The 14,706-nt window shown below is 36.6% G+C and overlaps 1 protein-coding gene across 4 annotated transcripts in view; it reads left to right on the top strand.

The window, feature by feature from the left end:
* The window catches only part of CD99L2 (CD99 molecule like 2), a 153,385-nt gene that overhangs the window by 107,532 nt on the left and 31,147 nt on the right, over positions 1–14,706 (top strand). For 3 of the 4 annotated variants that reach the window (XM_053917624.2, XM_053917625.1, XM_053917627.1), the window contains 4 exons: positions 5,854–5,946; positions 9,174–9,242; positions 9,356–9,439; positions 11,044–11,109. In XM_053917624.2, coding sequence (XP_053773599.1) covers positions 5,854–5,946; positions 9,174–9,242; positions 9,356–9,439; positions 11,044–11,109 — 312 coding nt within the window. The remainder of the gene's footprint in view (positions 1–5,853; positions 5,947–9,173; positions 9,243–9,355; positions 9,440–11,043; positions 11,110–14,706) is intronic. The other variant, XM_053917626.1, reaches the window with a different exon arrangement.

The raw sequence follows: 14,706 nt of genomic DNA, 5'->3' as shown, positions 1-14,706 counted from the left end.
CATTGTGTCACTTAACAATATCCTAGAGGAAATGGACTTAACTGATATATACAGAGCTTTTCATCCCAAAGAAGCAAAATACACATTCTTTTCAAGTGTCCATGGAACTTTTTCAAAGATAGACCACATGATAGGACATAAAGCAAGCCTCAACAAATTCAGGAAAATTGAACTCATATCAAGCATTTTCTCTGACCACAAGGGACTGAAACTAGAAACCAACCGCAAAGGAAAAAGCCCAAAACACTCAAAATTATGGAGCCTGAATGGAATGCTATTAAACAATAAATGGGTCAAGAACGAGATTAGGGAAGAAATCAAAAACTTTCTGGAAACAAATGAAAATGAACTCACAACAACCCAAAACCTATGGGAGACAGCAAACGCAGTCCTGAGAGGGAATTTCATAGCAATACAGGCCTACCTTAAAAAGACAGAAACATTTCAAGCAAACAACCTAACCCTATACCTACAAGAACTGGAGGAACAACAACAAAGACAGCCCAGAGCAAGCAGAAGGAAGGAAATAACCAAGATCAGAGCAGAGTTAAATGACATAGAGACTAAAAGCACAATTCTAAGGATCAATGAATCCAGGATCTGGTTCTTTGAAAAGATAAAAAAAAATTGACAACCTTTAAGTAGGCTCATGAAGAAGAAAAGAGAGAGGATCCAAATAAACACAATTAGAAATGAAAGAGGAGAGATTACAACTGATACCACAGAAATACAAAGGATTGTAAGAAATTACTATAAAGAACTGTATGCCAAGAAATTAAAAACCTAGGTGAAATGGACACATTTCTAGAAAAATATAATCTTCCAAAACTGAATGAAGAAGAAGCAGAAAAATTGAACAGACCAATAACAGCAGATGAAATTAAAGCAGTCATCAAAAAACTCCCAAACACACAAAAGCCCTGGACCAGATGGTTTCACAGGAGAATTCTACAAAGCATTTAAGGAAGAGCTAACCCCTGTCCTTCACAGACTATTTGAAAAAATCCAAACTGATGGAAGACTCCCAAACTCTTTTTATGAAGCCAGCATCATCCTTATCCACAAACCAGATAAAGACACAACAGAGAAAGAAAACTTCAGGCCAATATCACTGATGAACATAGACACTAAAATTCTCAACAACATATTGGCAAACCGCATCCAGCAATACATTAAAAAGATTATACACGATGACCAAGTCGGATTCATCCCAGGGATGCAAGGATGGTACAATATTCGCAAATCAATAAACATAATACTTCACATCAACAACAGCAAAGACAGAAATCACATGATTATATCAATAGATGCGGAAAAAGCATTTGACAAGATACAGTACCCATTTCTGATAAAAGCACTCAGCAAAGTGGGAATAAAGGGAGCATTCCTCAACATAATAAAGGCCATATATGAGAGACCTACAGCCAACATCATACTCAATGGACAAAAACTTAGAGCTTTCCCACTAAGATCAGGAACAAGACAAGGATGTCCTCTCTCACCACTCCTATTCAACATAGTATTGGAAGTCCTAGCCACAGCAATCAGACAAGAAAAAGCAATAAAAGGCATCCAAATTGGAAAGGAGGAAATGAAACTGTCACTGTTTGCAGACGACATGATAGTGTACATGGAAAATCCTATAGACTCCACCAAAAAACTACTTGACCTAATAAATGAATTTGGCAAAACAGCTGGATACAAAGTCAATACTCAGAAATCAAAGGCATTCCTGTATACAAACAACAAAACTGCAGAAGCAGAAATCAGGGAAAAAATCCCATTTTATATAGCAACAAGAAAAATAAAGTACCTAGGAATCAACCTAACCAAGGAGGTAAAAGACCTGCAGTCAGAAAACTACACAACACTGAAGAAAGAAATGAAGGAAGACACAAACAAATGGAAGCATGCACCATGCTCATGGATTGGAAGAATTATCACCATCAAAATGGCCATACTACCCAAAACAATTTATAGATTCAATTTATAGATGCAATCCCTATTAGAATACCCATGACATATTTCACAGATATAGAACAAACATTTCAGAAATTTATATGGAACCATAAACGACCCCAAATAGCTGCAGCAATTTTGAGAAAGAAGAACAAAGCAGGAGGGAACACAATACTTGATATCAAACTGTATTACAAGGCCACTGTAATCAACACAGCCTGGTACTGGCATAAAAACAGGCACATAGACCAATGGAACAGAAGAGAGAGCCCAGAAGTAAACTCAATCATTACGGTCAATTAATATTTGACAAAGGAGGCAGGAGCATAAAATGGAGCAAAATCAGCCTCTTGAACAGATGGTGTTGGGGGAACTGGACAGCTACGTATAAAAAACTGAAAGTTGACCACCAACTTACGCCACACACAAAAATAATCTCAAGATGGATAAAAGTTAAATATAAGTCATAACACCATAAAAGTCCTCGAGGGAAACGTTGGCAGGAAAATCTCAGATATTCCATGCAGCAACATCCTCACAGACATGTCCCCTAAAGCAAGGGACATAAAAGAAAGAATAAACAAATGGAACCTCATCTAAATAAAAGCTTCTGCATGGCTAAATAAAATAGAATTAAAATGAAAAGAGAAACAACCATATGAGAAAACATACTTGCCAATGACGCCTCAGACAAGGGTCTGATCTCCAAAATATATAAAGAACTCACAGGACTGCACTCCAGGAAGACAAACAACCCAATTAAAAAATGGGCAAAGGACTTGAACAGACACTTCTCCAAGGAAGACATACAGAGGGCCCAGAGACATATGAAAAGATGCTCAGCATCACTAGTCATCAGAGAGTTGCAAATTAAAACCACAATGAGGTACCATCTCACACCAGTCAGAGTGGCCAACATAAACAAATCCACAAACAAATGTTGGAGAGGATGCGGAGAAAAGGGAACCCTAGTGCACTGTTGCTGGGAATGCAGACTGGGAGGCCACTGTGGAAAACTGTATGGGATTTCCTCAGAAAACTAAAAATGGAACTGCCCTTTTACCCAGCAATTCCACTGCTGGGATTATACCCTAAGAACCCTGAAACCCCAATCCAAAAGAACCTGTGCACCCCAATGTTCATAGCAGCACAATTTACAATAGCCAAGTACTGGAAGCAAACTAAGTGCCCATCAGCAAATGAGTGGATCAAAAAACTATGGTACATTTACACAGTGGAATTCTATGCAGCAGAGTTAAAGAAGGAGCTTATACCCTTTGCAACAGCATGGATGAAACTGGAGAGCATTATGTTAAGTGAAATAAGCCAGACAGTGAGGGACAAATACCATATGATCTCACCTTTCACTGGAACATAATAAATAGAAGAAAAAAGGAAACAAAATAAAACCAGAGACATTGAAATTAAGAACAATTTCACAATGGGCAGGGGGGAGTGGGGAGGGGATAGTGAGGAGAGGGGAATTACAGAAAGTACTATAAAGGACACATGGACAAAATCAAGGGGGAGGGTGGAGTTGGGGTAGGGAGGGGGTTTCAGCTGGGGTGGGGTGGAAGGATGGGGAGAAAAGGCACACAAGTGTGAATGAATAACCGTGAAAAATTAAAAAAAATAAAAAGACATTTTTGTATACCAACAGTGAAATATCAGAAAGAGAAACCAGGAAAAAAATCCCATTTGATATAGCAACAAGTAAAACAAACCTAATAAAGGAGGTAAAAGTTCTGTACTCCGAAAACTACACAATACTGTAGAAAGAAGTTAAGGAAACCATAAACAAATGGAAACATGTAGTATGTTCATGGATTGGAAGAATTAACATCATCAAAATGTCCATAATATCCAAAGGAATTTATGGATTCAACACAATCCCTATTAAGGTACCCATGACATATTTCTCAGATTTAGAATAAACATATGAAAAGTTTATATGGAACCATGAATGACCCTGAATACCTGCAGCAATTTTAAGAAGAACAAAGTAGGAGGGATCAGAATACTTGATATCAAACTGTATTTCAAGGCCACTGTAATCAAAACAGCCTAGTAGTGTCCTAAGAACAGACACATAGAGCAATGGAACAGAACAGAGAGCTCAGGAGTAAACCCAAGTCTCTATGGTCAATTAATAGTTGACAAAGCAGGCAGCAGTATGAAATGGAGTAAAAATAGCCTCTTCAACAAATGGTGTTGGGAGATCTGGACAGCTACATACAAAAAAATGAAACTAAACCACCAACTTACACCATACACAAAAATTAATTCAAGGTGGATAAAAGACTTAAATGTAAGTCATGACGTGATAAAAGTTTAGAGGAGAACATAGGCAGGAAAATCTCAGATATTCCACACAGCAATGTTCTCACTAATATGTCTTCTAGAGCAAGGGACGTAAAGGAAAGAATAAACAAATGGGATCTCATCAAAATAAAAGGCTTCTGCACAGCTAAAGAAAACAGCATTAAAATTAAAACAGAACCAACAGTATGGGAAAACATATTTGCCAATGATACGTCAGAAAAGGGTTTGATCTCAAAAATATATAAAGAACTCACATGACTCCACTCCAGGAAGACAAACAACCCAATTAAAAAATGGGCAAGAGACCTGAACAGACACTTCTCCAAAGAGGACATACAGAGGGCCCAGAGACATATGAAAAAATGCTCAGCATCACTAGCCATCAGAGAGATGCAAATTGAAACCACAATGAGAAACTATTTCACACAGGTCAGAATGACCATCAGAAACAAATCAACAAACAACAAGTGTTGGAGAGGATGTGGATGAAAAGGGAACCCTAAGAACCCTGAAACCCCAATCCAAAAGAACCTGTGCACCCCAATGTTCATAGCAGCACAATTTACAATAGCCAAGTACTGGAAGCAACCTAAGTGTCCTTCAGTAAATGAATGGATCAAAAAACGATGGTACATTTACAGGATGGAAAACTGTGCAGCAGAAAGAAAGAAGGAGCTCCTACGGTTTGCATCATCATGAATGGAACTGGAGAGCATTATGCTTTGTGAAATAAGCCAGCCAGTGAGGGAAAAAGACCATATGATCTCATCTTTAAGTGGAGCCTAATCAACAAAGCAAAGAATGATGGAAAATATAGCCAGAGCCATTGAAATTAAGAACAAATTGACAGTTACCATAGGGGAGGGGGGAAGGGATAATGGGGGGGGAGTAGGAAGTGTTTTCAGCAACAATTATAAAGAACACCTGGAGAAAACCAAGGAGGGGGGCGGTTCGGAACAATATAGAGAGGTGAGGATGGCCGGGGTTAGGGGATTGGTCGGGGTAAATGCAGTCAACTGTAATTGAAAAACAAGAAAATAATTTTAAAAAATAAAATAGAAAAAAGAAAGTTTTTTTTTCTGTGTTTTATTCTTACAGGTTTACAGTTCAAGTTTTTTATGTCATTAATCTATATTTTTTAATCATAGCCATCCTAGTAAGTGTGAAGTAGAACCTTATTTTGGTTTTTGATTGCATTTTCCTGATGACTGTATCTTGGTACATTCTGGATGCTAGGCCTTTATCAGATATATGATTTACAAATATTTTCTCCCATTTTTTAGGTTGCCTTTTTGGTTTCTTGAAAGTGTGCTTAGGTGCACAGAGGTTTTAATTTTGATGAAGTTTAGTTTATCTTTTTTAATTTTGTTGCTCATGCTTTTGGTTTCATCTCTAAAACTATGTTGCCAAATCAAAGGTCATGAAGATTTATCCCTTTATTTTCTTGTACGTTTTTTATGGTTGTATTTCTTATATTATATCTGTGATCCTTTTTGAGGTAATTGTTGCATATGTTGTGAGGTAGGGGTTCAACATCATTTTTTTTTTTTTTTTTTGCATGTGGATATCCAGTTGTTCAAGTACCATTGGCTAAAACTACAATTCTTTCCTCTACTGGATTGTCTTGGCATCCTTTTGAAAATCAGTTGACCATAAGTATGAGAGGTTTGTGTGGAATCTCAATTCTATAAAATTGATCTATCTATATATATTATTATGCCAGTATCACACTGTTTTGTTTATTGTAGCTTTGTAGTAGTTTTTGAAATTGGGAAGTGTGACACTGATTTTGTTGTTTTTCAAGATTACTTTGGCTATTTAGAGTTCAATACAATTGCAAATGAATTTTAGGGTTAGTTTATCTATTTCAAAAAAAAGGGAGGTCATTGGAATTGTGGTAGGGATTGCATAGAATATGTACATTAATTTAGAATATTGCCATCTTAACAATATTGAGTCTTCTAATCTATGAACTTTTGATGTTGTTTCATTTTTTTAGGTATCTTAAATTCATTTCAACGTAGGTTCGTAGCTCTTTGTGTACAAGTCTTTACACATCCTCAGTTAAATTTATTCCTAAGAATTTTATTCTTCTTGCTGCTACTGTAATGGAATCATTTTCTTATTTTCCTTTTCAGATTGAGCATTGCTAATATTATATAAAAATACAATTGATTTTTGTGTATCAACCTCATATGCTGCAACTTTGCTTAACATACTGTCTAATAGTTTTTTGGGGGATATAAGTCTGGATTCATTAGGGTTCTATATAAAAGACCATGTCATCTTTGACTAGACATCATTTTACTTCTTTCTTCCCAATCTAGACATTTTTTCTTTGTCTTGCCTAATTTTCCTGTCTAGAACTTCCAATACAATATTGAATGGGAGTGGTGAGAGCAGACATCTGTATCTCGTTGCTGAGCCTAGGAGAAAAGCTTTCAGTCTTTCATATTTAAGAATGATGTTTACAGTGGATTTTACATAGATGCTCTTTATCAGGTTAAGGAAATTTCCGTCTATTCCTAGATAAAAATTGATTCTTTTTACAATAAATGGATGTTAACTTTTTTTTTGATATATTTATTGATTATGCTGGATGTTAACTTTTATAAAATGCTTTTTCTGCATGTATTGAGATGATCTTGTTTTATTTCCCTTTGTTTATTAACATTGCATATTTCAGTGACTAATTTTTGTTATGTTGAACTTACCCTTGCATTTCTGGAATCATCCCACTTGGTCATGGCATATAACCCTAATATGCTGCTGGATTTGTTTTGCTAGTATTTTGTTGAGGATTTTGCATCTATTCATAAGGCATGTAGGTTTGTAGTTATCTTGTGGTGGATTCATCTGGCTTTGTTATTAATGCCTCCTAGAATGAATTGGGAAGTCTTCCATTCTCTTCTTTTTGGAAGAGTTTAAGAAGAATTGGTGTTAATATTTCTTTAAACATTTGGTAGACATTGCCAATGAAGCCTCTGTTTCTGGGGTTTTCTTTTTTGAAAGTTTTTAAATGACTGATTTAATCTCTTTACTTGCTATAAGTCTAGTCAGATTTTCTGTTTCTTCTTGATTCAGTTTTGATAGTTTGTGTATTAATGGGAATTTGTCCATTTCATCTAGGTTGTCTAATTTATTATAATACAGTTGTTTATAGTATTCCTTAATAAGCCTTTTTTTTAAACTTCTTTTAGGTTGGTGATACTGTCCTTTCTGTCATTCCTGACATTAGTAACTTTGGTATTTCTTTTTATCTTGGACAGTCTGCTGCCAGATTGTCAATTTTGTTGAAATAATCAATGTTTTGGTTTTGTTTACCTTCTCTGTTATTATATATTTTCTGTTTCATTGATTTCTGCTTTAATAATTTCTTCCTTATGCTTGATTTGGGTTTAGTTTCTTTTTTCATTTATAGTTTATTAATATGAAAGTGTTAGGCTTTTCATTTGAGATTTTTAAAAATATAGATGCTTACAGCTACAAAGTTCCCTCTGAGCACTATTTTTACAGCAACATAATTTTTGCTATATTGTGTTTTCATTTTCGTTTATCTCAAAGTGTTTTATAATTTCTGTTGTGATTTCTTCTTTGATCCTTTGGCTATTAGGACTTTGTTCTTTAATATCCATATAATTGTGAATTTTCCAAATGACCTTCTCTTAATGATTACTATTTTCATTCTCTTGTTGTTGGAGAATAGAATTTGTATGAGTTCACTCCTTTTAAATATACTGAGATTTGTTTTGTAGCCTAGCATATGTTGCACGTGTACTTGAGTAGAATGTATTTCCTGTTATTGGGTGGTGTGTCCTGTAGATGGCTGTTAGGTCTAGTGTTGCTTGTCTTATATTTCCGTTTCAATTTTTCTAACTCAGATTGTCTATTTTTCCCTTCAATTTTGTCATTTTTGCTTCATGTATTTTTGGGTTTTGTTGTTAGATACATATATGTTTAAAATTGTATATCTTCCTGCTGGATTTATCCTTTCATCATTATAAAATGTCACTCTTTGACTCTCGTAATAATGTTTGTCTTAAAGTCTATGATATAGTTATTCCATCTCTCATATGGTTACTATTTGCATTCTATAGCTGTATCCATTCTTTTGCTTTCAATTAATTTCTATTTTTGCTGTTTTTTCCCTTAATAGTCAAAAATTATTGAGTGATTGCTGTATATAAACCTAAACCTGTTACATTCCTGCCCTTCCTGTTACTTAATTTTTCCCCCTCTAATGCTTTCAATAGTTGTAATGGTTACAGTATATTCTTGATACTTAAGAAAAGAAACTATTGGGAAATGTGTGCATGGTATGACATGTAATTGATGTGAAAGAATTCCGTAATTTTAATGGAGTATGGTTAAGTCTGTACACCTAATATTTACAGTAGTTAATACACTGATATAAAATATATCCTTGGTATTATAACCGCTTTCAGTTTTTACTCCTGTACTCAACTGGGAACATAACCCCCATGTATATATGAGCAGTAGTGTCTATAGTTATGCTGCCAAGTTGATAGTGATGGAAGCCAAGGCTTGAAGCTCTCAAGGGTCATGCTTAAGCTCTGCAACTCACTGGGCCCTGTGGTCATTTCCAGCAGATCTGGGATGAAGCCCCAGGTCCAGTAATCTCCCAGTCTCATGTAGGACCACATCTGCCTCACCAACCATCCACTGAAGAAAAGTGACCAGAACTTGTTTCATTTAAACCTTCTACGTCTTTTTGTCATCCTTCAATAAATGATTCCAAGAGGCCATAGAGGGATCTCAAGGACCAAGACAAGGGTACTCTACTCGTGATGTGACTTTCCTGAGCTAGTTTCCTGGCTGCTATATTTTGTTACTAAATATGTTCCCTTTGCTATCTCCCCTCCCTCTTTTAGAGAGATGGGACCATGTCAGCACCACTACCAAGAGGCCAGGAACTACCAGAGCTCCAGCAAAGCCTGCAGGTAACTCACTGCTCTGAGGAAGGCAGTGAAGAAAGACCACATGGTGCTCCCTCTGGGATAGTGTCCAAATGAGCTACCTCTCATTTAACCAATTGACTTTCTCTTTTATAAAGCAAGTGATTTTGACTTGGCTGATGCTTTGGATGATTGGAGTGATCGAGATGATGGCCACAGGAAACCAAGTGTGGGAGGAGGAGGTAAGTTGCAGGTGGTTGAAAGCACTGATCAGCACTGTAGCTCCCTAGTTGAGTTGTAGCTCATTAACTACAACAGTCCACAGAGCCACTCCTGGCCTGGCAGAGCTCGGAGCACTTCAAGACATAGGAGAACCCTATGACAGTATTCTCAAACTTTTTTTGGATTCCCAAAATTTTTGAAGATCTCAAGGGATTTTGCTTATGTGGGTTACATCTATCAATATTTATCATCTTTGAACTTAAAACTAAAAATTATTTATTAATTATAAATGAACAACAATAAACCCATGCATGTTAGTATAAATAGCATATTTTTAAGGCCATGGGCTTCTATTTTTTATTTATTTTATTTTTTAAAGATTTTATTTATTTCTAGAGGGGACGGGAGGGAGAAAAACATCAATGTGTGGTTGCCTGTCATGCTCCCCCAACCAGGAACCTGGCCCACAACCAAGGCATGTGCCCTGACTGGGAATCGAACCAGTGACCCTTTGGTTTGCAGGCTGGCGCTCAATCCACTGAGCCAAATCAGCCAGGGCGGGCTTTTATTTTTTATTAATTTATTTTTAGAGGGAGGGAAAGGAATTGAGAAAGAGATGGAGAGAAATATCAATATGTTGCCTCATATGCACCCTGACTGGGGACCAAACCCAAAACCTAGGCATGTACCTTGACAAGGAACTGAACTGGTGACCGCTCGGTTTGCAGGATGACACCCAACCAACTGAGCCACACTGGTCACTGCTAAATAGCATTTTGTAAGAAGTAACTATGCTTGGCAAGACAAAAAAGGAATTTAGTAAAAATATTTTTTGTACATATTTGCCAATTTGTATGATGGCTCTTTTAGTGGAAGAGCTAGAGTCTCACTGCTGGTTCTGGATTCACTTGTTATAACATGTTGCAATGATTGAAGTATATGAAGGAAATCTAACTTCAAATTGATATGCAACTGGAAAAGGGAGGAATATTTTAATAAACTTTTAAGATCATTGTGGACATTCTTTGATAAGACACTAAAAATAAACTCGACCAGTGCATGTTTATTTGATGTTAAATGCAGTGTAGAATGTGAAACTGTATCAATGAGCTTCCTGTTGTTGAATTAGACCCCACAGAACTCTCTTGCACTTTCAATGGAACTTTTACCCATTGTTGATTTTCTACATTGTTCCTTGGTCATTTAGAAAATACTGGTGTCCCCAGGTCTTTTGACCTTCCAAATAATGCCACATTTCATTATGTAACACTCACCATTCACTTTTGTTAATATTATCATCCATCTCATTAGAAAAAGTATTTATTTGTTTGTTTTCTATGTGGGATGTCTGATCTTGAGCCTGCAGTGAGCAAGCTGGCCCCATGGGAGCAATAGCCATCTTATTCATGGTCCTGTTCACACCCAAAGTAATGGGATATTATATAGGATGTGTGTATTAGTGGGAGGGAATCTTGGCAGCCATTTTAGAATTTTGCCTACCACGTTCATCAAAGACATTCTGAAGTGGCAGTCATTTTCTGGGGGTGTTGGGCAACATTAACCTAAGTTTCTTGTCACTGGAAAATGTTTTTTGGCATTGAAGTGTATATATTTTTTTCTCCAGGTTTTTCAGACAAGGATCTTGAAGACATATTAGGGGGTGGTGACTACAACCCTGACAAGGGTAGAGGTAGGAGTATTGATCCATCCAAGTACCTTATTCTCATTCAAAATGTGATTACATGGTCAGTAGGTGGATTGAGCCATTGTTAGCCTCTGGTCAGGTAGTTCCCAGACATCCCTGCTTGCAGCTTGTGGTTTCCTTGGAATGTTGTGGGATGTGCAGCTTAAGAAGGAGAGTTTATAAGACAATTTGGAGAAAAGTGACCAGAACTTGTTTCACACATTTCCCTTGATGTTCATTAACCTACGGTGCTGCATGGGTTAAAGTCTCTATACTAGGAAAAATTATTGGCCAAGGCAGCACAAGTTAGAGTAACTGACACTCACAGGACTCATTGGGAAGATGTCCTCCACCTGGGGAGCCTATGACCCTTGGGATTGGAGAAGCAAAAATCATTTTAACAAAAACTTTTTAAAGAGACCCATAGCAAGCCAAACATCTTTTAAAATATATTTTTACTTTTACATAGTTTAAGACCCACAACAAATTGTAAAAATTGTTCAGGGATATTCCTGTGTATCTGTCACCCCCCTGTCTTACATAAAAATAGTACATTGTCAAAACCAGGAAGCTGATATTGGTACAATATTGTTATAAAGTATATACTTTATTTTTAATTTAATCTTTATTATATTTTTCCACTACCATTTATAGACTTTATTTAAATTTCATTACATTTCACATGCACTTGTGTATGTGTGCACATGTATGCATTAGGTCTATTAAATTGTATCACAGGTGTAGATTTTAGTAACCATGAGCAAAATTAGGATGCAGGATGCAGAACTGTTCCATCACAAGACAATTTCCTCATGCTAGCCCTTCATAGTCACATCCTCCCCTATTGCGAGATATCTTTAATTCCCCCAAATGCCCAATATGTAAACCTTTTATCATACTTTATGTCAGGATTTGATCCTAGTATGGAGAAAATATGAACCAGAATTGATATGACAAAACAGAATATGGTTGTGATTTGTAATTGTTACTTATGGTTGTAACCTGTTATGATGATATATTAAGATTGCAACTTGTATGATGGTTGGTCATTATAACATTCATGATGGTAACCTGTTCTGATGGCAAGTTGTGGTTGTAACTTGTGATGGTAAGTTGTTGCAGTTATAAAAAGTTGTGAGTGTATCTAGTTGTAATCCTGGCTGTGGTACTGTCATTTTCTCCCTTCTTGCAGGAACTGTGTGCCTTTCATAGGGGAGCAGTGTTCTCTTCTAATGAAGGGATACCACAGCCAAATCTGCCCTTCAAAACACGTTTCTAGGCAGTGTCATCTTGAGTAAAAAGCTCTAAAGGCCTCTAAATGAAACTTGAAGATGTCAGGAGCACATGGAACATTTATTTTTTTATTATTTTTTAAAATAATTTTAATTTTTTATTGTTATTCAATTACAGTTGTGTGCCTTTTCTCCCCATCCCTCCACCCCACCCCAGCCAGTCCCACCTCCCTCCCCACCTCCACCCTCCCCCTCGATTTGGTCCATGTGTCCTTTATAGTAGTTCCTGTAATCCCCTTTCACCATGTCCCCTCCCCACTCCCCCCTGGCTATTGTTAGATTGTTCTTAACTTCAGTGTCTCTGGTTATATTTTGTTTCCTTTGTTCTTGTATTTATTATGTTCCAGTTAAAGGTGAGAGAACATAGAATATTTAAATGGCAAACCCAGCAAATGAGCCAGTTACTCCTGGGTGACAAATGGTATTTCCACATTGGGAGATGAGGGCAGTAGTAGTGTATGTACACATGCATATGAATAGGAGTCTGAATGACATGTCGAGGGGTTTCCTTAATAATTGTACATGCTTTAGCAAGGAGGAAGTGTTAGGAAATTCTTTAATTAGGATCATATTTGAACTTCTCTTGTAAAGAATAATCCATTGTTAGCTTAAGTTACACCCTCTGTCATTATAGATGTCAGTAAAAGAAGATAAAAAGAGTCCTGGCAAAAATACACACGTGAAACTGAAACATGGCTATGATAAGCACATGATGAAATTCTCAGACACTATCCTCTGTGCCAACATACTAATGCCATTAGTGAAGATAAAACTTACATTTAAGTAAATGATGATCTTTGGCCTAAAAACAATCATAATCCATACATTTTTCCAAGCTTGGGTCTTAGGCACATGGACTCAACTATAGTTTTAGAGTGTATTTTGAAATAATGTTATCTGTTATATATTTTTTTCTCAAGAAAACATTTCTGCTGGCCTTATAGGAGCCCCATATTTTGTTTGTAGGTCACAGTGACAGTCTCTTGTTAGCAGATTGCATCTGTTGTCCCACCTCCCTATTAAATCCCTGTTGAGTTTACTGGTTGGTGGCTTGTTAAGGCTAAAGAAGCTGCTGGCTCTCTCTATTCACTTGCCACTGAAATTGCCACATTTACTGACAAAGTGACAAGCCACATGGGTCCCATTTAGCAGCTGCAGTACAGTTGCTGGCTTTTGTGGCCTATTCACCCTTCCCCAGTTGAACTAATCCAGGGGAAAGGGAACTGAGAGCAACCCTGGGCAAAAAGGCTAGATTCCAGCTGTTCTCACTGTTTCCTGAAATGGCTATCTTTGATTGTCCAGGGTTAGAGTGGCTTTTTCAGGAGATGATTTATTGTACTCCTCATTCCCTCATGCCAGAAGTCCTCTCCTTAGTATCTTTTGAATCTCTTTGCCTTTGTTCAAGCCCAGGGTCATTACCTTAACCTCTTAACTGGTTTCCTGGATCCAGTTTGTCTTCCATACAGCTGCCAGAGAGAACCATCAGGGAACTGATTTTGTCAGACTTGTGCTTAAAACAATTGTATAAAAATGAAAAGATAGCCCAGTTTAAAAACTACCATAAGATTTGAAAAGGAACTTCACAAAAGAAGTTATATGAAGATGCTTAAAATCATTTTCTTTAAGAAAATGCAAATTAAAACCACATGAGATATCACAGCACACCAAGTATGGCTAAAATTAGACTGAAAATACCAAATATTGGTCTGGGTATGGAGCAACTGAAACTCTCATATACGTTGTTGGTGGGAATGTAAAGTTTCTTATAAAACTGAACATAGACCTATCCAGTGACCCAGCAATTTCACATATTCAAGAGAAGAGTTGTAAAAATGCTCATGGCAGCTTTATTTATAATAGCAAAACAAAAACAAAAAACTGGGAACAGCCCAAGTATCAATAGGAGAATACGTGGATAGGCAATTTATGATATACTTATATACTTGTACGATGGAATGAATTACTAATACACATAAAAACATGGATAAATGTCAAAAACATTATGCTGAGTGAAGGAAGCCAAAGAAAACAAGAGCACATACTATATGAGCCCAAACATGTGAAGTTGTTATACTTTCAAAATAATTTTTGTGTTAGAAATGAGATCCATGCTTACCAGGACTGGGATGTGATTGGGCAGGGACATGAGAGAACTTTCTGGGATGATGCTAACATTCTGTGTTTTAGTGAGAGTATGAGTTTTGCAGGTACATGCATCTACCAAGACATCAAACATAAGATTTGTTTATTTTACTATATGTAAAATGTACCTTAAAAGGGAATCATAAGCAAATGTGGAACTCTGTATAAT

The sequence above is a fragment of the Desmodus rotundus genome, chromosome X (genome assembly GCF_022682495.2).
Source record: "Desmodus rotundus isolate HL8 chromosome X, HLdesRot8A.1, whole genome shotgun sequence".
Classification (NCBI taxonomy): domain Eukaryota; kingdom Metazoa; phylum Chordata; class Mammalia; order Chiroptera; family Phyllostomidae; genus Desmodus; species Desmodus rotundus.
This window is presented reverse-complemented; position numbering and strand designations above follow the sequence as displayed.